The sequence below is a fragment of the Panthera onca genome, chromosome A1 (genome assembly GCF_046562875.1).
Source record: "Panthera onca isolate mPanOnc1 chromosome A1, mPanOnc1 haplotype 2, whole genome shotgun sequence".
NCBI classification, from domain to species: domain Eukaryota; kingdom Metazoa; phylum Chordata; class Mammalia; order Carnivora; family Felidae; genus Panthera; species Panthera onca.
The window spans coordinates 230,567,883-230,594,538 of record NC_138339.1 but is presented as its reverse complement, the minus strand read 5'-3'; the positions used below and the strand labels follow the sequence as shown (position 1 = coordinate 230,594,538).

Sequence of the window (26,656 nt, the reverse complement as noted above, 5' to 3'; positions counted from 1 at the left end):
TAATAGGGTTCATGAGAAGTTGGTCACTAAAGTCACAGTGGGCATCTTAAGGGGATAGAACTTCAATCGAACTTTCTGTTTTATATTTTTACGCATTGCTTAAATTCTTCACAATAGCATGTAGGAATCCTCAGGAAAAACAATGGACCTACTTTTATATAGGGAGGAACTCAGATAATTCAATTGAGCCTCCCCTCTTTCCTGAAAGAGGCCACAAGTTGGCATTTATTCCTTTAGACTTTAATTTTTTTTAACATTTACTTATTTTTGAGACAGGGAGAGACAGCATGAAAGGGGGAGGGTCAGAGAGAGAGGGAGACACAGAATCTGAAGCAGGCTCCAGGCTCTGAGCTGTCAGCACAGAGCCCGACGCGGGGCTCGAACTCACGGACCGTGAGATCATGACCTGAGCTGAAGTCGGCCGCTTGACCGACTGAGCCACCCAGGCGCCCCTATTCCTTTAGACTTTAAATTACTATCCCCAATTTTTTTCTCCTGAAAAATTATTTTAATTATGAAGACGACACATGATGGAAGTATTCTGGTTTGCCACATTTCAAACCGTTTTGTCATCCTTTTGCCAGGCGAGGCCACCTGGGATTCCTACGCGACCACAATGAGGACTGCATTCACGCCCAAGACGGGAGCGGTGCCTGCTTTAATTCGGTAGATCCCGATTTGTGTCAGGTCGATGGACTCACCTTCGTCTGTTCACCTGTGTTCTATTATTCGGAGTCCCAAACCAACAGAAAGCAGTCATCAGAGAAGGTTTAGAAAAGTGCACTCGGGTAGAACCTGTTGCGTGCACAGTGCTCCTCCAAGCACCAGACAGGCTTTCCCCCCTCCGGACCCTATCCAGACCTCCTACAGGAAAACTAAGGAAAGAAACACATGGATCCTTCATAAAGTCACTGCGGGTCAGGGCAATAGAGCCAGTATGTAGGTTAACAGAATTGTGCTACTCAAAAACATGGAGCAGGCATTGCATTCACTACCTGGTATGTAGTAGGCAGACAATGACGATTCAGTAACTGGATGAATGAAGAATTGTTAGCACTTGATCATCAACACTCATCTTGGAAGCTGGAGGGCCATGACCCACTCACCCTTACCTTCACTCCTCCACTCACTGCTTCCTAAGTGGCCTCTCAGCGTCTCCCATTTCCACCTGAAATGTGCGGGGTGGGAATTTCTGTCCGTCAGCTGCCTCTTTAAACTCATTGGCGGGTGAGCGGGATCGGGAAAGCCTCGTTACTGTTCATTGCATCACGGGTGGATGGGAAACCAGCATGGAGACGCTTCACCGGCCTGTGTTTACTCTGTGAATTGTTTCCAATAAAGAGGATCCTGGCACCTTAAAAGTTCAAGCTGCTGAGAAGTCAAATGGATCGTGGGCAACACCACGGCTGAGGAGTCGGGCAGAAATGGGCTCTGACCTCCGCTCTTTGCTCTGCCCCTTCTTATCTCTGCTACCTTCGGCAGGTGACAAGCTGTGGCTCAGTTTTATGGTTGGCAAAGTAGGAATAATGATTCCTGCCTCAGGTGGTGGTTCTGATGACAGAAGAAAACACTAGTACAGTGACCAGCATGGAGAAGTAACTCAAAATTTTTCATTAATTCCCGCCCCCCAGGGTAATCTCTGATAGACTTTCACAAACTACAGGGCTGTAAGACTCCTCAGTGGCTATCCCACTGAGTTACATTATGTCCCCTAACTGGGAGATTTATCATCTGACGGTAATGATCATGCCAGCTTCCCAGACAGTAACAGTTGTCTGAAGAAGAAACATTTGGGATAAGAGCCAAAAAACAAATGGGTACTAATGGAGTCTAGGTCAGTGGTCTTCAAATTCGCATATTTTTAAAGTTCACAGGAAAGTTTTCATCGTAAATTAAAATAATTGCAGAAGATAAAATGTATAGCCCATCCTAGATATTGACACTTTAAGATAAAACTATTAAGTCATTAAAAATATAGCCAATGGGTAATCTAAACACCTTAGCAAATTGATACTATGATCTTTTTAAAAAATACACCAGACAGTAGACAATTTATTTCATTCCTTTTGCTTCTCGAACTTTTATTCCTCTCCACTTCCTCCGTAGAATTTTACCCTGCTATCATATATTTTGTGTTTGAAAGCAATTTATTGATCGCCCCATTATGCTTCTTTGAAACTATTTTAGTATATTAATTGAAATTAATTTTTAAACATATTATGTGACCCTAAGTACTGAGTTATAACAATTATTTTTAGTACACGATTGCTCAAAGCAATAAATACTTTACCAATGTGAATAGTCACTAAACACAAGAAGGAAATTTTTTGGAATTGTATCTTAACGAGATAAATGTGACTGTTCTGTTTGCAATTAGTTTATGTATCCTGTTTGAAGTGTTACTATTTTGGGAGTGAGACTGCATTCAGCGTCCATTTTTTTTCTGCTTCTGCTGTTTATTTTTCAATTTATAGATGCTAATGTTAACCAGTCTTGTTCACGTGAATAAGTAGCCGTGAATGAAAGGAGTTGGGTGTGGCACTGCCATTCAAGACTTTGAACTCTCTCTGAGTTAAGTGCCAGAAATGACAAGGTGATTTTTGTTAACGATTGAGCAGCTGACAACCTGGCTGGGAACTCCTTGGATTTTATTGAAAGCAAATAATTAGATGATATGTCTTCCAGTTATTGAGTTTTTTCCCATCTCATTTTCCAAGTATCCTGAAAGTCTGTGTCTTAACAAATGGCTATTAAATCACATCAGTTACTCTTTCACATGGAAGGAACTTGTTTAATATTTTTTCCAGTTCTATTGAGGAATAATTAACACACATCACTGTATAAATTGAACCCGTGCGGCACACCACGGGTGATGGCTTGGCTTCCATACATTGTGAAATGATCGCCACAATAGATTCAGCTAACACCCGTCTTCTCCTATAGATACAAATCAAACATCCACTATGCATTTAATGAAGGAGAAAGTTCTATATGCTGAAAATTAATTGGTCTGGCCAGCCAGCCTATATTTCCGTGTATCGTTAAATATTTTACAATGTAGAATGAGATGAGGACTGGCTGGACTGGATTAAATATTTCATCGTATGTTTGGCTAAAAAAAAAAAAAGACTTGAGTACCTTATTGAATGATGGAAATCTGAAGGAAAACGTGACAACATTTTTATGTGCCAGCGTTACCCAGTGAATCCTTAAAAATTTGGTAGTCTCAGAAAAGATTCCAGTTGTGTTTAAAAGAATCAAGCATCACCACCCTGTCCTGCTTCCCCTGCTCAGAGATGCTTTTCTTTCTAGCTAATGACATGTCTTCGGGATTTTTTTTTAAAAAACCTGAAAAAAAAAATGTTTAAATAGGTGGGGAGAAGAACCATTCAAAGCATTCTATATTCTCTGCTCTCTCCTCAGAGGCTTCTCCCCAAAGAGGGACGAACGTTTTGTAATTATTAGGAAATGAGAAGCTAGACACTGCTCTTGGCCAAAGCAGGGCACAATGTACCTAAAACCAGAACACCCTCTCCCAGAGCATTTGCCCTCGTTAGAGCACCCCCAACCTCCACCCCTTCAGAAATCCTCGTGAGCCCAAGGTAAGGGCATGGAACTTGGATTACAAGATGGCTTCCTTGGAACCACACCCCTCTCACTGTTGGAGGCTTAGACCCAGAGGCGTACTGCACCTTCCTAAGATCCTGCCATGACCTAGGGGAGAGAGAAAGGTGTGGGACAGAAGCACTTGGGTAGCGACGCGGGTTTGCTTTCAGGCAGAGACACGTTAAGGAAGATTACACTGGGAGATGGAGATCTGAACATCAACTCCTTTCAAGCCGATTGTGCTGTGTTGCCTTTGGAAAATCGTCATGTGCCTTTGATTACTTCAGTTTGATTTAGGACCACAGTCCTACCTGAGCCCACACATCTGAATAACAAGTAAACTGGTTCATCATCCAGATGTATCCCACTTCCCAGATGTTTGGTTTCTTATAGATAGTACCTGAATCTAACCCAGTCTTCTTTTTTTAAAAAGCCAATATGAAACATTTTAGACGTACACAAAAGAACATACAACGAATCCCCAGCCAGTATCCAGCTACAATAATCAATACCCAGACAATACCTTCCACCCCGCCTTCCCACTGGATAATGTTGAAGCAAATTCCAGGCATTCTATCATTTTAATTCTAAGTATTATTCTTATGTATCTCCAAAAGATAAGGACTCTTTAAAAGTATGCTACGATATAGGGGCGCCGGGGTGGGTCAGTCAGTTAACTTCTGACTTCGGCTCAGGTCGTGATCTCATGGTCCATGGGTTCGAGCCCCGCGTTGGGCTCTGTGCTGACAGCTCGGAGCCTGGAGTCTGCTTCAGATTCTGTGTCTCCCTCTCTCTCTGCCCCTCCCCCGCTTTCTCTCTCTCTCTCAAAAATAAAATAAAACATTACAAAATAATAATAAAATCATATGCTACAATACCATTGTGTCGGCTAAAAAATAATTCCTTAATATCAAATGGCCAATCAGCAATCAAATTTCCCCCTGATGTCTCACAATTAAGAAAAAAATAACAAGTTGGTTAGAAATTAAATTCAAAGAAGTTCTACACATTGCACTTGGTTATTATGTTTTTTGCCTCATTTAATCTATAGGTTCCCTTTCTTTTTTTTTTTCTGAGAATTTCATTTTTTTCCCCTGAGAATGCTGGATTTTTCTGATTTCATCTCCACTGTGTTATTTAAAATATTCCTCTTTTTATGCATTTCCTATAATCTAACATGCCAAAGACTTCATCTAATTCAAGCTGGGTATTTCGGCAAAAATATTTAATAGGTGTTGTGTATGTCCATCTAGGGAACATGATAGCTGGTGGACCCTCTTCTTGAACTGTGAGTACAAATGCTGATTGTTGCCTGGATGCTTGGTTTCATTACAGCCTTGCAGACCAGTGATGTCCTGTTCTTACCTACCTTCCTTTTATTAACCAGAAGGAATACATGCATAGAGAGAAACATTTCTTCAACAAGTATTTGATTACATTGAAGTGTTATTTATACAGGAGAGTACCTAGCTCTTTAAGAAGTATTTTTAATTAAAAAAATTAATGAATTTTAGATTGTTGTTCTTTTAAATTCCATTTTAGGCCTCCAGTACTTTTGTGAAGAGCCGTCCTAAGATATGGGATTGTTTCCTTTCAAGGGAATCTGGAAATTAAATTCTTTCTGACACCAAGTCTTGCTTGAGCCAATCTTTAAAAAGAAAAAAATGTAATAAAGAAAATTATTTGACCTGTGTGTTGCTGTGTGATTTGGCATTTAATCCCTTATTCTGATTTTCGCTATCTTTTCTTGTAGTCGAAAGGGTATCAGAAGACTAGGATATACCTATTCACTTAGTGACCCTATTCCCAATCAGACACAGTACAACGATGAGTATGTTTGGAAATCATATTCTAAAGAAGACTGGATCAAAACCGGGACTTCAAGAGGAGTCAGGAGCCAAATATCTCGCCCCAGTCAAGTAAGATGATATCTACATATCTGTTGAATTTAATGCTGTATCAGTAGTCCATAAGAACAAGAGTTTGAATATTTCCAAAGATCCTCATCTACAGTTATGGTCCTTCTTATACTATTTTTTCCCCCACCTTCTCTCATTTATAACTACTTCTCCCTTAACTCTCCAAGTTTTCAAAACATTTTTTAAAATTTAGGGATGTCTGGGTGGCTTAGTTGGTTGAGCGTCTGACTTTAGCTCAGGTCATGATCTTACTGTTCATGAGTTTGAGCCCCACGTCAGGCTCTGTGCTGACAGCTCAGAGCCTGGAGCCTGCTTCAGACCCTGTGTCTTCCTCCCTTTCTGCCCCTCTACTTCTTGCACTCTGTTTCTTTCTGTCTCTCAAAGATGAATAAACCTCGAAAAAAAATTGTTTTAATTAAAAAAATTTTTTTTTAAATTGAAACGAAATTCACAGGGCATAACATTAACTATGTAAAAATGAACAATTCATTGACAATTAATACATTCATAATGTTCTGCAACTACCACCTTTATCTTATTCCAAAACATTTTCATCATCTCAAAAGGAAACCCCCTACCCTTTAAGAAATTGATTCCTGGGGTTCCTGGGTGGCTAGGTCGGTTAAGCGTCTGGTTCTTGATTTCGGGTCAGGTCATGATCTTACAGTTTGTGAGATCAAGCCCTGTTATCTGACTCTGCGCTGGCAGTCTGGAGCCTGCTTGGGATTCTCTCTGCCCCCCATCTCTCTCTCTCTCTCTGCCCCTCTCCTGCTTGTGCTCTTTCTCTCTCTTAAAATACATAAACATTAAAAACAAATAAAATTACTTCCTGTTTCCCTCTTCCCTAGCCTCTGGTAAGTAACAATCTACTTTCTATCTCTGTGGATGATGTATTCTGGATACTTTTTATTGGGAATCAGAGAACACGTGACCTTTCACATCTGGCTTCTTCATTTCGTGTAATGCTTTCAAGGTTCATCCGCATTGTAGCATCTATCGGTACTTCATTCCTTTTTATGGTTCCCTTTTATGGTTGAATAGTATTCTATTGTATGTGTATACCACAGTTTCTTCATTCATTTAGCCATTGCTGGACATTGGGCTGTTTCCACCTTTTGCCTATTGTCAATAGTGTTATCGACTGGCACTCGCAAACATTTGTGTTCAGTATTATGCGTCCTCAAACTGCCAGATCTTTTGTCATTTGTTTACTCTACCTAGAATCCCTTCTCCTGTCCACCAAGGACATTCATACATTCACCAAGGCTCAGCTTAAAGAGAGCTATCTCTAATTCCCTTCTCCTATAGGTGGAAGTAACTGACCCTCCCTCTGTCTCCTGGGCACTGGGTACCCTTCTCCCACCATAAAAGGCACTGCTCAGTTGTAGTAAAGAGTTTCATTTATTTGGACGCCCCCCGGAATGGTACCCACCGGGATGTATTCATTAGGTAATAAGGTGGTGGAAAGGGTAGGATTTGATGACTAAAAGAATATAAATGGCAAGGAAGGGGAAAGAATGAAGGATGATGTTTCTGGTTTTGAGTTGCATGGCTGAGTGGACACTCCTGCTGTTTACTGAGCAGGCATGGGTGAGGACCAGGTTGGGTGGGAAAGGGCATAGGGGAAATGTGAACTCAGTTGAAGACACGTTGGTTGAAAATATGTCCAACAGGCAGTTGAATATCTCGGTCTGGAGTTTGTGTGGAAGAGGTGAGCTATAGATGTAGACTTGGGAGTCATCAGGACATACACACATATCCCATTTAACACCCCATTGCCTCCTGGAACTCATTCATTATAATGAATTTACCTCTTAAATATTTGCCTTAAGATTTTAAAATTAATGTAAAGCAGTTACAATATTATACTGTGTATGTATACATATATACACACACAAAGCATTTGTTTTCTTTAGGTGTTATTGAAGGCTCCCAGCCAATGAGAGCTAGAGCGGTAGGTGGTCCTGGGCACTCGTAGCCAATGAGCAGTAGCGGGGGCGACTGCCCTGTACGCTTTCAACCAATGAGGTTTCACACCGGGCGTAGCCCCTCCAGCCATCAAGGCTCTTCCAATCGACCTGAGTGAGGGTGTGCTGCATTATTTACTCTGCCGAGGCCTCTCTATCTGCCATTTGTTTGTTTCTGTTGAACAGTTACGACTGTGGCTCAGGACCTGAACTAGGATGAGACTGGCAAGGTGCTCCCTCTCTGCCAACAGAGAGGATCTGCCGCAAAAGCGATTGCCCTGGGAGTGAAAATACAGACTGGTGGGTTGGAGCTCCTTCAAGGAAACCGTGGTGGGAAACAGGGGCCTGATGATATATTGGCAGCAATTGTGACGCATCCGGGTGTGGGCAGTCAGGCAGAACACGGGCTGGAGGTGGGTCAGGGCTTGTCTAGTGATCACAGGACCCTGCAGCCGTTTCTGTCGGCTGGCCCCTTTTGCGGTCAAGCCTTGCATGTGTATAGTGATGCCTCAGAGTGACTAGTATTACGAGGACGAACGTGTGGACCATAAAGATACCTCCGGCTGATGAAGCCCTGGGGAATCCCCAGGTTTGAGGTGCAGGTCAAAGAAAGAAGCCATAAATGGAGACCAAGGAGCAGCCCCAGAGGAAAGCCTGAAAGAGGCTTATCATAAATGCCTGGGAAAGAGATACAAGAGAGATCTATCACCGTGTAAATCATCTCTGCTATCCATGGAGTGTCCCACCGGAGGTCAAGGGTGACTGCAGTTCCCATTCAGGATATTGGAAAAAACCAGTTTACCTGGGTTTAGCAATGACCGGCAGGGCAAAGACCTCAGGCAGTGGATGGTTATATGGGCCACCTTTTATTCATTCATTTAAGCAACGAATATTTCCCGAGTGCCTCATATGTCAGGCACTCTTCCAGGTCTGGGATGTAGCAGTGAAGAAAATGAGAAAAAAACCCTGTCTTCACAGAGCTTACACTTTAGTAGGGGGAGACGGACAGCTGATGATAAATATAACACTCAGGCAAACTGTAATGCACCATAAAAGTTTAGAAAGTGATAATTCTATGGGGAAAAAAATTGGTCAGGGTAAGGCGGATCCAGAGTGGAGTGGTGGGGGAAGGGTTTGCAATTTTACGTGGGGGTAATTTAGGGAGGTGTCATTTAGATGGTGACAGGCGAATTGAGATTTGAGGGAGGTGAGAGAAAAAGTCATGCTGAAATCTCGGGTGAGAACCTCTCACCCTTTCAAAGGCAAAGCCTTGAGGCAGGAGCGTGGCTGATGTTTCAGGAATTGCAAGGCAATCCAGGCAGCTGGAGAGAAGAAGGAAGTGAGGACAGAAAACAAAGGGGAGGTGCGTTGGAAGGAGGTGAGGGGTAGGTGTGTGAGGGGGGCGTTGTAAATTGTGTAGAGTCCTATAGGCCATTGCAGAGTATAACTATTACTCTGAAATAAGGAGGAGCCACTGCTGAGTTTTGAGAAGAGGGGGTCACATGATTATGCTTTAACGGGTCGCCCTGGCCAAGAGTAGACTATAAGAGCGTAAAGGTGGAAGCCGAGATACTGGCTAAGAGGCTACTGCAATAATCCAGGAGATAAACGATGATGGCTCAGACTAGGGTGTTATGTGTGATTGGAAGAACTGGTCTGCTTCTAAATATATTTCATAGGTAAATAAGGTTTCCTGATGCAAAGAATGTGGGGTGGGAAGCGAAGAGATGCGCCAAGAATGACTCCAGGGATTTAGATTGAAACAGTGGCAAGGATAGAGTGGCCATTAACTGAAAGGTAGAATATTCAAGACTCAGGGGGACGCTCAGGGGTTCGGTTGTGGGAATGTGAAATTAGAAGTGTCCTAGCAAGCTTCCAACTGGAGATCGACAGAAGAAGGACATTGGGCCGTAGGGATCTGTGTTGAGGGAGAGGGTCTAAGCCAAAGATAAATGGGAGTCATCCTATGTATTTGAAACAAATGAGACTGGATGAGATGATCAAGCTAGAAAAGACAAGAGGTTCAAGGACTGAGTCTTGGGGCATTTCACTAACAAGCGGCCAGTGGAAGAAGCAGCAAAATGGACTGAGAAGGGGCAGTCAGTTGTGAAGGAGAAAGCCCAACAGAGCGTGTTGTGCTGAAAACCAAGTGAAGAAAATGAAGGAAAAAGGACCGATCACTGTCAAGGTCAAGGAAGTCGAGGATAGACTTGGCCGTTGGCATGCATGGAATGGAGTTCATGGGTTGCCTTGACAGGAGTAGTTGTGGTTAGAAGAATGCTTGATCAGTGTGAGACAGAGGGCTCCTGGGAGAACTGGCCGAGTCCAGATCTGGGATGGGAAATGTGCAAGATGAGTCTGGAACTACATAGAAAGAAAAAAAAAAAAAAAAAGACTAGAGCTATATCAAAATTAAAGAGGTGCCCACAGGCTCAAAGGTAATTTGAGCTTCAATAAGGATAACATATGCAATAGATTGAGACACCTCAAATATGCTCAAATCTGTGAGTTCTGTTAAAAAAAAAATGGGACCACTTTCAGAGGATGATAAGAAACCAATTCATTATCTTAGAAACTGATGGAAGGAAAACGATCAAGCTCCCACCCCCACTCCCCCCCTGGTAAACTAAACGGTAGATGAGGGAAAATGTCTCTTTATAAACATATTCTAGCTTACACATGATAAAGAACTGATAGACTATCACCCCCTTTCATCCATTAATCTAGGCATTGAGCATCAACAGCTGGTAACCTCACACAAAGAGAAACAACTATATGTTGTAATCTTCCTTGTCACATACCACTTGCAGTCTTGTCAGAGGGATCTATCCTGAGAGGAGGTCAGTCTCTGCCAATTGTAGGAAATACAGGGAACAGAGGAACTTGCTAAACTACACAATGAGTATGCATTCAACAAAATCCAGAGCGTGGGAACCTCTCCACATCCAATGGCTTGGTTTCTTCAATAGATTATAAGGGAAAGAAGGGGATGGAGAGGGACCCTGAAGATTAAAAGACACATAAAAGACAAATTCGGGGGCGGTCAATGTATGTAACTATTTTGGGGGGTTTCCTGCGAAGGGAAATTGGGAAATATCTAAGTAACTAGAGGGGAAGTAGAGTGAAGGGGGCGTTTTTAAGATAGGAGAAATGAAGGCAAGCTTGGACAGCCATGTCCCCAAAGAGAGGGAGAAATGGAAGTTGCAAGAGACAAGTGAGAATGGGGGGGGGAGGGGGGGGTCATGTGCCAGAGTAGGCTAAACACAGTGGTCTCCCATCACAGCGTAACGAGTGCAGATGTGGTGACGTGCCGGGCGGTGTTTGGAGGTTCTCATCAGATGGCTTCAGTTTTCTCAAGGAAATAGGAAGCAAGGTCGTGAGAGTGGGTAGATGGAAAGAGGTGCTGGAGGCTTCAAGTTTCATAATCGTAAAATCTCTTTGGGGGCAAAGAGGAGAGAGCGCCTGCCCTCCCCCTCTTACAGGCTGCTTCTGAGAACTCTGCATGGGAGGCAGGGTGTCTCTTGAAGCCTGAGACTGTCTGCTCCTTGGGCATTTAAAGCCAGGTCAAGAACTCACGTGGGTCTTCTTCTCTGGTCTCAGCTGGAGATTTCTGGTTGGAGGCACACTCTTTGGACTCTGCAGACACTGCAGTGTGGTAAGTGGGTGTAGAGGACCCAGAAGAATATGTACCCACAAACACACATAATCTTCATCCCATTAGGTGAACCTATATCGATTTTCTTGAAAACTGTGTTTGTATTAACAGGATTTCTTTCTCTGGACGTTGCCTCAGGGCCAATCAACAGCATCAATAAAGAGCCACCTCCCTTGGAAAATCGCTGCTACAAAGGAAGAGGTTAGGAAGGCGATAGCAAATCAGTTTATTTCTAGAACTAGAAGAGACTTTGTGGACACAGCAAAAGGTAAACACGTTCATTTTCTCTCTGCTTATATGTTGTGCCCTGGAGTTGCAGTGGGGAACAGCATAGATGCAGTCTCTTTCCTTAAGGAACTCACAATACAGACACAGAAAGAGGCAATCTAGCAAACAAAAGGTCACATATGAAAAGGTGTACCATACGGGAAATTCTGGGTGCCGTGGGTGCACACAGTGGGACATCTAGCCTGAAGTTGGGAAGGGGAAGCCAGGAAAGGCTTTCTGGGCCTGGAAAATGAGGATGAAACAGCCCTGCAAAGATGAAGAGGTCAAGTTCAACATGCCATTTCCAATTATTGCTATTTTGAAAAATTAAAACTTTTATTAAACTAATGTATGCGTACATCTAAATCAAATAGTAACCTAATGGCTTATTACAAAGTTATAGCAGTTCTTTGACCCTACTCCCCATTGGTGATCAATTCAATCCTTTCAGTGGTTCTTATGTGATATTCCATATTTTAAAATAATATGCATATACCTTTACCTTTGGTTCATCAATTTTAGATATTGTTGTTGACTTCCTGTTATAGTGGTTGAGGATTTGGCTCTCCTGTAACTCTTCCATCCATTCTCTCTATAATTATATTACAAATTCTTGTTTGATTCAATTGCTAATGTTTATATTGTGATACTGATATGATATATTATGATTATGTAAACATTCATTGCTGAGCTACGTGGTATTTTATAATTGTGTCCTTTCCTTTTTGTTTTCTTTTTTTTTTTTTTTTTACCAGAGTTAATAATTGACTTTTTATTCATATGCTTAGTTTTCTATGGGCCTGTCACTAATTTTTGCCAAATTCTTTATCACATACATTTCAAGACTTTTTTCCAAACACAGTTTCAAACACTCTATCACTTCTGTTTTTCCCAGAGATCTTCTGCTTGACACCCTTCATCATCCTCTTCTAATCCAGACTGGTTGTTCTGTAGTTTTGCTGCCCCACCTTGCACTGCGACTTCCTTTCTCATCATTCTAAGAATGACTTTGGCCTCTGCCTGCATTGAATCTTGTTTCCTCTTCCTCTTTCTTATCCCTTCTCCCTAGTTTTGCTGAAGGACATCTTTCAGTACGTTCCTAAGAAAGAGTGCACGGGAGGAAGTTTTTTGAGTGCGTTCTGCCCTATTTGGAAATGTCCTTTTTAATTCCTTAAACTTGTCTGATAGTTTGGCTGGATATAAAATTTTAGGTTGATAATCATTTTCCCTCAGAAAGCATTCCTCCAAATATCTTCTAGCATCCAGGATTTCTTTGTACAAAACTGATGCCATTTTGATTCCTGACCCTCTCATATATATTTTTTTTCCTGGCAGCTCTTAAGATCTTTTCTTTATTCCTGACATTATGAATTTCACAACTGTATGCATTAGTGAGAATCTTTTGTCATTGATTATATTGGACAATTAGGGGCCCTAGAAGCTAGAGTCATGTCCTTCAATTCTGGACATTGTTTCCTGCATGTCCCTTCCCACATTTCTCCCATCTCTTTTCTCTGTTCTCTTCTTGAACTCCTATTAGTTGGACTGATCCTCCAATTTTCTCATCTTTTCTCTCCTAGTATCTTTCTCTTTGTATTTTTGTTTGCTAACTTGAAAATTTCTTTAGCTTTTAATCTAGCTCTTCTATTGGATTTTTATTAATTTACTAGCTTTCTTCCTCCCTTTGATTTTTTATTTGAATAGTAAAATTAATAAGTTTTATTTACTGCAATATATAGACCTCTGATTATTATGGTCTATTATGGTCTGATTATTATGATTATTTTTTAAAACAGCATTCTGTTCTTGTTTTATATATGTAGTAATTCTCTTATAAATTTTAGGATGTTTATGATACACTTAATTTTCAACATTTTCATCTATTCCTTGCATTGTCTCTATTTTCTGAGTGTTTTAATGGTCTAATGAAAATTTGGTTTTCTGTTCATACTTACAAGAGGGCAGAGGCAGATTTACTATGATGCTAATAAAACTTCTTTTAATTCTTTGGACTCTCTTTTTAAGTGAGTGTAGGCAAAACCTTAATCTCTAAGGTTCGCAAAACCTACAAGGGAGACACACAAATCTGATTGCAAACTACATACAGAGATGGGGCTTATTAGCTGGTACTTGATTTAGGTGGTTAGGTGATAAGCTCTCTTTCTGTTGGGAAACCCCCAAATACCCATATTTATAGGTCAGTTTCTCCAAAGAGAGAAACCCTTGGCTGTTGGCCTTCTGAGAGCAGGATTGGGGAGGAAACTGGGATCTTCCTGCTTCCCATGCAACACTTACTGAGCCCTTCTTTTTCCTGTTCATCTCACTACCCCACCTTCTACTGTGCCTCGTGTCCTGGAATCTCCTGAGCTTCTCTCATTCAGTTTTACACCTAATAAATTTCTGGTTAGGAAAGGATCACCAAATGACTGCATGAGGTTAAGAAGATTGTGCAGGAACTCAACCATGCTGTATACAAGCTTTCACCCAAGCTGCTTGTTTTCAGCCTGAGCCTCAGTACCTGCCTTACCATGTTCTTGTTACAGAAGCCTATTGGGGGTCTACAATGTGGATTAGCTCAGTGATTTGTTATTCCTTTCGGCAACCACTTAGTTTTAGCTTCCTCTACTTTGCTAATTCAGTTGCCACATCTGTATTTGGTCTCCAGCTTCTAAAAATGTGGTAACCTCTAATCTACTATCATGCTGGTGAAGTTTGGGGAGGGAGGAGTCCAGTATGATATATGATAATTTTTATGAATCTAAATTGGATCATATTATTCCACTGCTTTATTTCACTGGCTTTGCATTGTATTTTGTTTTGATTTTGTTTTTGAGAGAGAGAGAGAGAGAGGGCACAAGTGAGTGAGGGGCAGAGAGAGAGGGAGACAGGGAGAGAGAGAAAGAGAGAAACAGGACTCACCTGAAGTGGGCTCATGTTCACGGGAAGTGGGCTTGTGTTCACCCAAAGTGGGGCTCGTGTTCACCCAAAGCAGGGCTGGAGCTCACGAGAAGTGGGGCATGAGTTCACTTGATGTGGGACTTGAACTCCCATCCAAGTACTAACCAGGCCCAACCCTGCTTAGCTTCTGAGATCAGACGAGATCGGGCGCGTTCAGGGTGGTAGGGACTTGAACTCATGAACCGTGAGATCATGACCTGCACTGAAGTCAGATGCTTAACCCACTGAGCCACCCAGGCTCCCTGCATTGCACTTGGAATGAAATCCAAGTTTCAGTTCCTTCTCTTTGCTCACAAGGTCCTGCAAGACTGCCATAGCCCTTGCTTACCTCCTCACTGTTCCTCCTCCCTCCATCCCCTCGTTCATCAGGCTCCAGCCACATGGGCCTTTTTAAAATTCCTATAGGATACTGTTTCCCCCTACCCCCAACCTTCAACCAGTGCACAGGCTGTCCCCTTTGCCTTCATTGTTCTTCTCCCAGCTCTTTCTGTGATTTTACTGTGTCATTCTGTAGACTCCAGAATGTCCCCTTGCCTGTGAGACCTTTCCTTACTGTTTTAGCTGAAGAAGTGTGCCACCATCTCATTTGTTGCCTTCTAGCACCTGGCATTTTGCAGTCATTTGTTTACTGATTCTTGTTTTTTGTTGTTTTTGCTTTATTCTTTCTTCCACTATTCGGCAGGTGCCCCCAAGGCCTTTATTCACTCAGAATCTAGCATGGTCGGTATAGTCTAGTCTGGGTATGGGAGGTGCTCTGTAAATATTTGTGGAATGACGGAAAAAATATACGGGAAGTACACTTTTTGAAATTAGATGAGTATAGAATCAAAAGACCTCCCTACTTCAGGTAAATATTAAGGGTGATGGGAAAAGATTTGAAATGTCAGCCTTCTTAAAAGATGTCTTCGAGCTTCTAAGCAAAGGCCTTTCTGCATGTACAAATTACCATCTCCCTATGTGTAGATAAATACCCAAGACCTGCCAAGAGTCTCTCCTAAATCTCTTAGCTCCGTCTGTTCCTCTTCCTCCCCAAAGCCACGGCTGCCCATGTCTCCCCCTTGGATGACCTCTAATCCAGCTCTCTTTTCCAGTTTTGTCGCTTCCGATCCATCACCAGGACCATCACCATAGTTTCCAGATGTGCGAATTGATGTCACCTTCCAGCTGAAAACCTTTCAGTGACTCCCCAGTGTCCTCAGGGGACACTAAGCTAAATGCCTTAAATGCGAGGCTATACAATCTGGTCCCTACCTGCCACGCCAGCATGCTCCCTCACCAGCCCCCACACTCTCCCCGAGACCATCTGCCTTCCTTCCTCCAGACCCACCGCGCCCCAGGCGGCCTTGTGCCTTGAGCACACACTGCCCCCCTCCCATGGGCCACCAGCCGCTCCCTTTTTGCAGCCTATGTCTGTCCATAAATGAAGTCCAAAGACAGGCTTCGTGTCTCTCCTGGGAGTCTTCTCTGATCCCCCACGTTTGGATTGCTGGCCTTCCCATATGTTTTTATAGATCTTATTCTTATCTTTCCCACATTATTTATCACCCAATATTGTCATTCTCTCTTTTTTGTTCTGTTTCTCTGGTATTTGAAGCTTCTAAAGCACAGGGGCCATGTCTTATCTTTGTATCTTCATCATTGTATTAAGGCCAATGAGTGAGAAGCAGGAAAAGGTGCTTGTTTACACATTGAGGCCTGGGGAACTTGGCTTCAATGAATTAGAACAGCAGACAGAGACAGCAGAACTGGTTCTTGCTTGGCTGTAGATGATGCGCATGGTCCCAGTGGTTTTGAACAGTCCTTGCTGTAGATGCACGTTTGACTGGGACTTTCTGCAAGTGCCATGCTAATCTTAAATGGGCCAGTTTCTCTCCTTGGGCTATAGGTACACTAGTGCGGCGTCAACTGTTCTCAAGTGAAAAAGAAAGAGTGGGAGCTGAGCTCCTGAGGAGCAGGGATGGCTCCCCGTGAGGAGTCCAGGGCTTGGAGGTGTGGTTACCATTGGGTCACGTTAGCTCTGAGTCATGGTTATCCCGTCAGGGCAAACTTCAGTTCCACTACGGGGACTTCAGGCATAAGTTGGGTCCCTTGGGATCAAGAACTTCTCTTCTTGATGATACTGAAGGAACTCATTAACTGAAATTTTGTAAAGACAATAAAAGCGTGCGTTGAGAAGAACGAGGTCGATTACTGTGATAATGGCTAAGGATCAATGAAGAGTAAGACTTAATCTTTATCTTCAAAGGAACGCAGACTAAGTCTAGGCTCTAACTTTGTCTTTTCTGGGTCTTCACGTCCAATTGCTCCACTACGCTGCTTGATCCTGGTCTACACGGACCAGCCCCTCAAAACCCTTCACAACCTGGTTTCTAACTTACCTCTCCTGATTCACCCTCAGCTACTCCCTGCCCTGCATACCTCACACTCTTGCCAGCGAGATCATACTTAATGAACACAGTGCACAACTTTTGCTGCCCTGTTGACCCATCACCGAAGCACATCCTTCGCTGTGTCTGCCATTTAACTCTTGTCTTCCTTCCCTTCCCCTAACAGAGCTCATTATGCCCTCTCTGGGCTTCTATAGCACCCGTTGAAGGCTCTGAGTCAGTGATTCTTAAGCCTAGGGGAAGCTTGTTTACAATGTAAGTGCCTGGGGCCCCACTTCTAGAGATTCTCCATGTCTGGGATGAGGTTCAGCAACTGTGTTTTGGAAGAAGCTTCCTAGGTAAGTGTGATGTATTATCTCCATGTGAGAACCACGGTTCCAAGGGTTACGGTTACAAGATGTCACATTCCGTATCTGTTTGCCGTGTGTACATCTTTCTAATCACGCTAGTTTGAGGTCGTGCAAGGTAGAACGATGACTAAGTTATTTTTAGCTTTGGCACAGAGCACTTCAAGGACTTCACCAAGAATTTATTTTCCTCCTATAAAGCTACTAGTGATATACAAAAACCAAGGTATAGATGGTGCTTACTAGGAACCATACCAGATGGTTTCCCAAAACATCTTCAGGGATATCCTGTTTTTAAGCCCTTGAGTTGCATCTTCTCTATAACTTTGTCTTCTCCTTGGACAGGTTATGAGGTCATTATGAGGGCCATTGAGTACCCACATCCTCTCTTCCTGACTCATCTAAATGAAGAGGCAGCACGTAGTGAAGCTTTCTCTCACTGTGCTGGTCTAGACGTAAATCATTTCTAAACAGATCATTAAAATGCTCTTGGGTGCCAGTAGATGCCATCACATATTGTTGGATGTACCTTTGAATTAAATATCCATAAAAACTACGGAAAAATGAATTCAGCACAAGACTCGAGTTTAGTTTCAAAAGATCGTGGCATCATTCGGATATTGCTCAAGATGGCCATGTTAACATTCTTGTCCTGAATAAAATTGGTGTTGTGTGACGTGCCTCTGAACCACCTTGGTAGCCAGAATTAGGGATGGACTCCCTCTAAGTGAGGTAGCTTGTGCCTCCTCTGTGATCTGGTAGCGCTTGTGGAAGCTGGCGTTTAGTCAGTGCCTCGTAGGTATTTACTGATTATTTATCATCACGTCATCGATATTTGATGAATATTCGTTAGCAGAGTTATTACAACGAAACAATGGCGCCGTTGTCCGCCGGTGACAACGATGTTACCTAACCCTCCATCAGAAAGGGATGAGCTTCAGGTGGTTCTTTCCCAGGTGATGGGGATGGTATGCACTTCTAGGGTTGCCAGATTTAACAAATGAAAATACAGGATGCCCTGTTATGTTAGAATAACAGTATTGAGTAGATAAGCAAGTATTTTACAAAAATTCTTCGTTATTTATCTGAAATTCAAAGTTAACTGGCATCTTATGTCTTACATGTCAACCGTAGCCTTACCTGAGATCTCTCTCTCCACTCCCCACCTGCCCCAGGGACGAGGCATCCCTACTGGAATGAGGGATGCCTTCTGTGTCCATTGAGCAGAACGGAAGAGAGTTCTAAACTGACATACAATATATTCATTAAAATCCACTTCTAATCATTGGAGCATATACTTCCCATGCCTGATAAAGCAGAAAATTATTTCTTGGTTGAAATATCCATAAAAACGACATTGATTGTACCTCTAAATATGAGAAGAGTGGGTTTACTGTGATAAAATTGGAAGCTACTGCCGGAAGTAAAAAGGGAATGAAAATATGATGCTATTTTAAGTAGCTTACAAGGGGTTACTGCCTTGTGTCTGTGCCTCCATTCCAGCTCAGGAGATTCAGGAAAGTTCTCAGATGTCGCTGGGACAGAAAAAGTTACTTCCTCGACCTGCGGACACTGAGTTTCGACGGAATTACCAAGTTCCAGCTAAAATTCCTGAGCTTCAGGACTTTAGCTTCAGATATGGATGCCACTCAAGCCTCCCAGTTGCTTCTCAGGGTCTAGGTAAGTACACCTTTAGCTTTTAAAGCAACTTTATAGATTCTGTCCTTGTTCCAAGATTCTTCAGCACATTGGGCCCTGGCAGGTAATCTTGGTGACAGTCACAAAGAATGCCAGTGATCCCTGTAAGCCTCCAAGGGATCAAAACTAGGCCTAGCTTCAAACCCAGGGAATGAGTAAGTCCTGGGAAAGAACTGATTCCTTTTGCTGTGAAATGAGTGCACGCTCTGCCTGGGGGCAGCGGTGGGGATTGAGGGACACTTCCTCCTTGTAAAACAAAAGGAAGAATTTAGTTACTCTAAAATGACTAAAAAAAGAGACTGAGTGGGACTGAACTTAGATTTGTCAATCATCCACTGGAAGCTTGACCGTATGGTATGTCCATCAAGTATCTTCAGATTCAGCAACCATTCCATTCACGTATTCTTTTACGATCCTGATTCCTACTGTTTTCAACAGAAAAGCTCTTAAAAGTTCCATGATCAAGCCACCTCCAAGCTACTGGTTAAGAGGATAATTTGCTGTCAGTCTGAGACGGTGATATATTCCTGGTGTGGAGGTGGGACCGAGTAGTACTCTAGACAAAAATCACAGGATAGAAGCTTAGCCTCTCGGGATTAGAAGACAGCGTAGAAGTTACCTCATCTGGATCTCACACCCTGTGGGAATCCCCTCTACCCCGTCCTTGCCAAGGGCTGATGTTTTCACTCTTTGGAGGATACCCCCCACCCCCAAGGCAACTCTTTCATTCTCAGATACTCCAACTCTCGGAAAGTTCTCAATGGCTGGAACCTTCCTTGCTACACTTTGGCTTTGGTTCTACGTCTTCCTACAGAGGTTAACTAGTGTGAGTTATTCTATGAAAACCTTCCTTTATACCTTCCACGCTCTCTACCGAAAGCATTTCCAGACCCTCCAAATGCTCTTCTTAGGATGTAGCATGAAAGTGCCCTCTTCCTCCCCCTGCTTCCTTCCCCTGGCCAGTGGTCCCTGTAAAGGGACGAGCTGGAACTGAAAGCAGTATTTAATGTGTCCTTAAGATTCAAAGATTGGGCATGCTGTAGAAGTTAGGTTCTCACCTCATGTTTTCATTGCTTTTTTTTTTTTTCTGTGATAATTCCATGACCATCGGAACCCACATTAAATGAGCAAATATTCAGAATCAAACGTAAGTGATTTTGGTTTTGCTTGCACCTGATGCCTTTATTAGTCTGAACGTGCAATGAGTGCCAGCTGGAGATGTCATCACCGCTCACCTGAACACACCTGGGTCCCTGAGGGACTCCTCTTAGTGTGTCAGCCCATGTCTGCACAGGGGATGGCACAAAAGGGAAAGAAGCTTCCGTGAAGGCAGTGGTTTACTAAGGAGGTAGTGGATGCTACCATCCCAACACGCTGAGCAGCAGAAGAGTCGATTTCAGGGAGCATTTTTCTGAAAACAGAGGTCAAACTTGAGTCTCCGGCCATCAGCCCCAGTCACCACCACTGCCAACAGCAACGGTCCTGAGTCGGAGCAGCTCTGCTCAGCCCGAGTCCCGGGAGGAGTCACTCATGTACAGCTCCTCCCTTTCCAGCACCTTAAGGGTGATGATTAAGCTCCAAGTTGGGTTCAGGGCTGTTGGGGGCTTGCTAGACAAATAAGGGCAGGAATTCTTTCCTCAGTGACAGCCTCCATGTCTTTCCCTCCCGTATGTCCCTCTAGTCCCTTCCGTGCTGTACAGCCACATGAGGAATCAAGAACGCACAAAGAAGCAGACTACGTACCAAAGCGATTATGGGAAAACCTACCTGGATTTCTTAGTGATTTTAAACTCATTTACTCCCTCTCAAATCACAGAGTACCTTCAGAGTCTTTCCTATAAAGGTAAGAGGAGGTCTTGAGTTACTGTTTAATGGATTTACAGATCATAATACACTGCTTTATGCAAATAGAAACTGTTGCAACTTTCAGCCACTGGAGTTAAATGTTCACGAAAAGATAGGTATTGCCTCATAGAAATCCCATAGTTTTGGGTAAGCCTCAGCCCATTGAAAATAACGTTTTCTTTTTCTTTTTCTTTTTTGTTTTTGTTTTTTTTTTTTTATAAAGTTTATTTATTTTTGAGACAGAGAGAGACAGAGCATGAACGGGGGAGGGTCAGAGAGAGGGAGACACAGAATCTGACACAGGCTCCAGGCTCTGAGCTGTCAGCACAGAGCCCGACGCGGGGCTCGAACTCACGGACCGCGAGATCATGACCTGAGCCGAAGTCGGATGCTTAACCGACTGAGCCACCCAGGCGCCCCTCTTTTTTGTTTTTAACTTTTTAGTGTTTATTTTTATTTTTGAGAGAGGGAGAGAGACAGAGTGTGAGCGGGGGACGGGGCAGAGAGAGAGGGAGATGCAGAATCTGAAGCAGGCTCCAGACTGAGCTGTCAGCAAGGAGCCCGATATGGGCCTCGAACCGTGAGATATTGACCTGAGCTGAAGTCGGATGCTTAATCGACTGAGCCACCCAGGTGCCCTGGAAAAAAAGCTTTCTTAAAAGAGGCCCCAGTGACTGTAGCCCCACTTATTACAAAAGAAACACCTAGCTTTTCACTCATTCCTGATCTCGCTCATTTCACTCATTCAGCCCGTGGTTGAATTGCTCCCATATGACTTCTGTTTTTATTACAGTTAAGTGATTTCTTCTGTGGGTGTTTATACTGTCTCACGATTTCGTTTTATCTTATGTGATCTTTATTTCCTGTTTGGTGGTACTTTTTGTGACAGCCTTTTAGAGTACATGAGAATCTCTGTGTATAATGCCCTCAAAAAGAGCGAAGGCCGTGCTCAGGACAGTGTTAGTTCATTCTGCATGACAAAGACATCCCGGCTCAGGGCCTGGGGACTGGAATCTCCTTGAGAGCATCTCAGGGGCCGCTGGTCATTCTGTGCCTGTGTAAAATGTCAACTCAGAGCAGTTGGAGAGAAGGAAACTCAACTCCTTCAACAGCTGTGCTCGACACCCACTGCTAGTGACTGCCCTGTCACTTCTCATCTTTGAGCACATGCCCCAGTGCAGACATTTATTTTTATGAAGTATATTCATACGCCACTAAACTAACGTATTAGGTAAGTTATAAAACACACTAAATGCTAAAGGAAGAAGTGCTTCGGGCTGTGTGGGGGTCACTGCCTTGTTTTGTGCCCTGTGCTCGAGCGTAAGCTTAGGTCTTCCGCCAGCTCCTCAGTAATCCTCCTACTGCTCCCTGTCGCCTACCTGCCTTGGTCCCCAATCTCTGTCCTTTGCCTGTCCCCAGCTATGATCGGAATAGCTTGATCTTCTGAAATCTTCACTGAAACCCTTTTATCCTGAGATCTCCTACCCCACACAAAACTGAAACCCTACTGTGGGCAAGACAGAAAAGGGAGTGTGTGTGTGTGTGTGTGTGTGTGTGTGTGTAGGGGGGAAAAGAGGATACTTCCCATGATTGCAGACTGAGGGCTGATGGCCCAAAGGCCTTTAAAAAAGCTTAAATGTTGGGTTTTAAGAGGTACAAGAAGCAGGTGTTTTGCCTCACTCTAAGGCAGAAGCAGAAGTCTGTATTTTCCATCGGGAGCCTCATTCCTCTCAGCAGGTGCCTCTCGGCCCGTTTGGCACGTCAAAAGGAAACCAAGAGGCTCTTTGAGGTCGGCTGGTCAGATCTTCCAGGGAGTCATCCCATCAAGCTCAAGCCTGCTTTCTGTTCCTTTTCCCAGCTTGGTTCACATATATAAAACTGTGGTTAGCATCCTGTAAGGTGCTCTTTTCACCTTGGAGCCACATCTGTTTGACCCTATAGAGTGCTCCCAAAGCAGATGCTCCCATCTGCCCAGGGACTTGAAATACAGTTGCAGCTGTCGCTTCTCTGCCTGCGTGGAAAAACCGTGGTGGACGCTGGCACTTCTGTCCTTGGTTGTCTGTGTGTGTGATTTGTAATCGAGCCTTAGTGGCGCCCCCCAGGGGTGAACTGAGGACTCTTTAGATGCTTTGCAGCCTCTGCTCCACTCAGATGTACCTTCTCCAGGATTCCTAGCATAAGCTGATTCCGTTGGACTTCTCCAGTTGGGCTTTTCTCTCCAGACAAGTGAGACATGGCCTATTAGTTAACAAAGTAGCTTTGGGGCCAAGCTAGGCTTCGGTAGCTTTTCAGATCTCCTCTGTTCCTGGTGCCCTCAGGATGGGTGCTGGGGCAGGTACAAGATGCTTGTGCCCCAGAGCCTTGCCATTTTGCACGGACTCGGTGGCTTGTAGGATCTGCTTGCTATGGGGTCTTGGTTTCTCTTCCCTAGTTTTGCTTTAGAATGACCTACCCATCAGCCAGCTATGCTACAGGCTGACAAGCAAGTAGGAGGTTCCCTTTGAATTCTTATGCCCAAAACCTGCTGTCATTTTCTAGTATCTGGGACGACGCTTATGCTTTTTGGATGGCGAGTGTCTCAGCAGAGCTCATTTGTGGTAGGGCTGAGCCAGTATGCAAGAGAATAACAATCTTGGCAGATATATTAGGCTGAATGAATGATTACCACCTCAGGTTAAAGTATTTTACTGGATTATCCCTCTTAGACAGTCTCAGAGCCCAGAGCAGGTACATTTTGAAAGAGAGAGGGGAAGGGGAGGGATGAAGGATATGGCCCAGGGCAGGGGCTAGGGAGGTGGTGGGGGGAGATAGGATAGAGAAGACTCCAGGAAGACACAAAATGAAGCTGGGGAAGAAGAAACGGGGAGCAGCTGAAGGCAAATCTTTTGTTTCCAACAATTCTGAGGATCGCTACTTGGTATTGAGTTTCTCTATGAGAACTTGAGGGGTTTGAACTAGATGTCTTTAGTGGCCATTCTGTTTTCAAAATTGTTTTAATCTCTGAGTGATTCAGACCACCAACAGCTCTGACTCTTGGGGCCTCTGTTATCTATTGATAAGGACTGTCATCTCCCCAGGTAGTCCCCCCTCGAACGACAAAATTACCTGAAATCTGGCTTCAGATGCTTTCAACTATTACTCCCTCTCTATCTCTTCCAATCAACACTCCCAGGAATATTCCTTCCTAGGGTGTGGATTCAATGTTGTGGCGAATATATTCACGGACTCGAAAAACTTCACCGATTGAATACCTATAATGCCTACTTGATAAATACCAAGATAAATAAAAAACAAATCCTTCTTTTTTCAAGGAACTCATCGTCAGGTGTGGGAGACAGGCACACAGTGGTAATGTCATGAGCTGTGTAATCGAAGTAGTCTTTGGGTCTGTTCCAACCCTGTGGATTGACATTGCCTGAGGGAAGGCTGCTTCTGGGAGGGAGGCTTCCTTTGAAGGTTAAGGATGAATCACCCTGACAAGAACCAGGGCCTTTCAGAGGGAGCAGAGGGAGGAGCATAAATGAAATCACGGAGACATGAGTCTGAATCTGTACGTAATAAATACAGTAGCATCTGGATTACAACTGGTAGCCTGTCTGACATTAATTTATTTAAATTGATATTAAATTGGACACAATCTCATCTTTTTTTATTAATTCACGCCAAATTTGATTCACCTCTGTTTACCTTTGGTATAAGAATGATTTTTGGTTCATTTGCTTGCTTATTTAAAATGACCTCTTTGCTGTAAGGTTTAAAATGGAGCCATTTGGGGCTTGCAATGACAAGGACTCAAACTAGCAAATGTTGAGAGTAGGGAGCAAAAAGTTGCTGGTGGGTATATCGAATAGTAGGATCACTGTAACACTTGTAACAGATCTGGCAGTTTCCCACAAAGTTAAACCAAATCTACTCCATGACCCAGAAATTCTACTTCGGGGTATTCACCCAAGAGACAAGAAAACACATGCCCGTGGAAGGACTTGTGCAAAAATGTTCACGGCCATTTTATTCTTAATAGTCCCACACCGGATACAACCCAAATTACCACCAATAGCAGAAGGTAAACAGACTGGTATGGTCACAAAATACTACTAGATCTTAAAAAGCCCCAGTGATTGGTGTATTCAACGACAAGAACTTCCAAAACATTATGCCGAGTGAGAGGAGCCAGACACAAAATCATACGTTTTGTATGTGGGCCTTTCTTCAAAGGGCTACAACAGGCAACATTTATCTGTGATGAAGGAAATCAGAAGAGTGAGTGTCTTGAGGGAGGAGGTGTTGACGGGGAAGGAGCCTGACAAGCCTTTCTGGAGTGGTGGCAGCGATCTCTATTATATGGGTATGGGTTACATACACCCAAGTGTCAACCCATCGAACTGCACGCGAAGGATCAGCGCGTTTCACTTCATGAAAAATATACCAAAATTCAAAAAACGCTGAGGTCAGAAAAGATATGGAGCAGGGTGGGGATGGCTTACAATTAAATGTTAGGTCATAAAAGCAAAGAACCACAGAGAATTGGAGAGTAAACCTGGTGCACACACGTGCACTCCTGATCTTTAGACCTGGGCTGACATTTGTAACATGGGCACTGAACTTGATGACATGGTACCACTTGCATTTTTCCTTTCTTTTGGTCTTTGCTACATAGATGACAATTGCTGGGAGTAAGAAAAATTTTACAGCTCCTCTCTGATGTATATAATACACACACGCGCGTGCGCACACGTATATGTAATGACGATTAGGGAACCATGGATGTTCTGACTCAGACAAGGCTCCTTTACTTTCCAGATGAGGAAATGGAGGCCAGAATGTTGAAGGGCCCTCTCATGGTCAGTTATTACTCAAAGATAGCAAAGCGTACCAAGGTTTGTTGGCAGAAGAAATAGCCCTGGCTTCAAGAAGCTCTTGAACAGTAGCCTCTATGGTTTTATGTCATCACGGTTTATTACTGTGTTCTCAGTAGTAAAGGACAAGGCTATCCTATTTATTGTCTTTTATGGACCAGGCCCTGCCCAGGTGCTTCTCACATAGCATTCCTAACCCAGTCCAGCAAAGGTGCAAGGTAAGCGCTATTATATATATTCAAAGACAAGGAAGTGAAGAGATGGAGAGGCCATGTGACTTGCCAAAGCTCGCGAGCATGGAAACAAAACTTAAGTCAGTTTCATTCCAAACTCCATGCCCTTTCCAGGAAGACTTGCTGATCCTTTGAATATGAAGTGTACTCTTTTTAATCCATACTTATACAATTGTGCCTTTCTAGGTATTAGACATATGCCCTTTGATATTTTGGTCCCATCAAATTTGTATATAGAGCGCTATTCTCAGATATTTTTCCTCCTTCCTAGAATTTCTCTATTTAGTGCTTAAGTAGTTAAATGGAAGATTTCATCCTGTTTTTCTTCATAATTTTCAGACAGACAAATTCTTGATCGCTTTATTCGCTCTCACTGTGGCGTTGACATGGGACAGGAAAATAACGGAAACGGTTCAAATGAAGAAAATTGAAAATCAATGAAAGCACCGGGTCAGAGGGCCTACTGAGTCATTTTTTCAATAATGAAAAAATAATAAGATCCAAATTGTTCTAAATAATTTATTCGTGATGCTGTGTAATTTTGTTTTTTTTGTTTTTAAACAATAAAATCATTTAAGGTCATAAATCCTTCCCACCACCATAGCTTTAAGTGTATCTAATAGATTTTGCTGTAATGTTTTGTCCTATTATCTTTTGGATACTTAATTTGTGGTTTCAGTTTTGATATCCTCTTAGACCCAGAAATTATGCCAAAGAGGTTTCTTAATTTTCCAATAATTAGAGGATTTTAAAAAAACGTGTAATTGTTGATTGCCTGTTTGAAAGTTAAAAATATATATATTTGCTTTGAAAAATACACCAAAGTTTTCTTTCGTTGTGCATATGATTAATTTGTAAATTACATGAATATAAGAGGAGAAAAAAATGTGTAGGTTATTGTGTTTCTCACGTCGTGTC

General features: G+C 43.0%; 1 protein-coding gene across 1 annotated transcript in view; it reads left to right on the top strand.

Annotated features, from left to right (window-relative positions):
* The window catches only part of TEX26 (testis expressed 26), a 31,392-nt gene extending 5,051 nt beyond the window's left edge, over nt 1–26,341 (top strand). Inside the window, exons 2-6 of the mRNA XM_060637431.3 lie at nt 5,360–5,525; nt 11,259–11,415; nt 18,610–18,786; nt 20,486–20,647; nt 26,078–26,341. Coding sequence (XP_060493414.1) covers nt 5,360–5,525; nt 11,259–11,415; nt 18,610–18,786; nt 20,486–20,647; nt 26,078–26,169 — 754 coding nt within the window. The 3' untranslated portion in view covers nt 26,170–26,341. The remainder of the gene's footprint in view (nt 1–5,359; nt 5,526–11,258; nt 11,416–18,609; nt 18,787–20,485; nt 20,648–26,077) is intronic.
* The last annotated feature ends 315 nt before the right edge of the window (nt 26,342–26,656 follow it).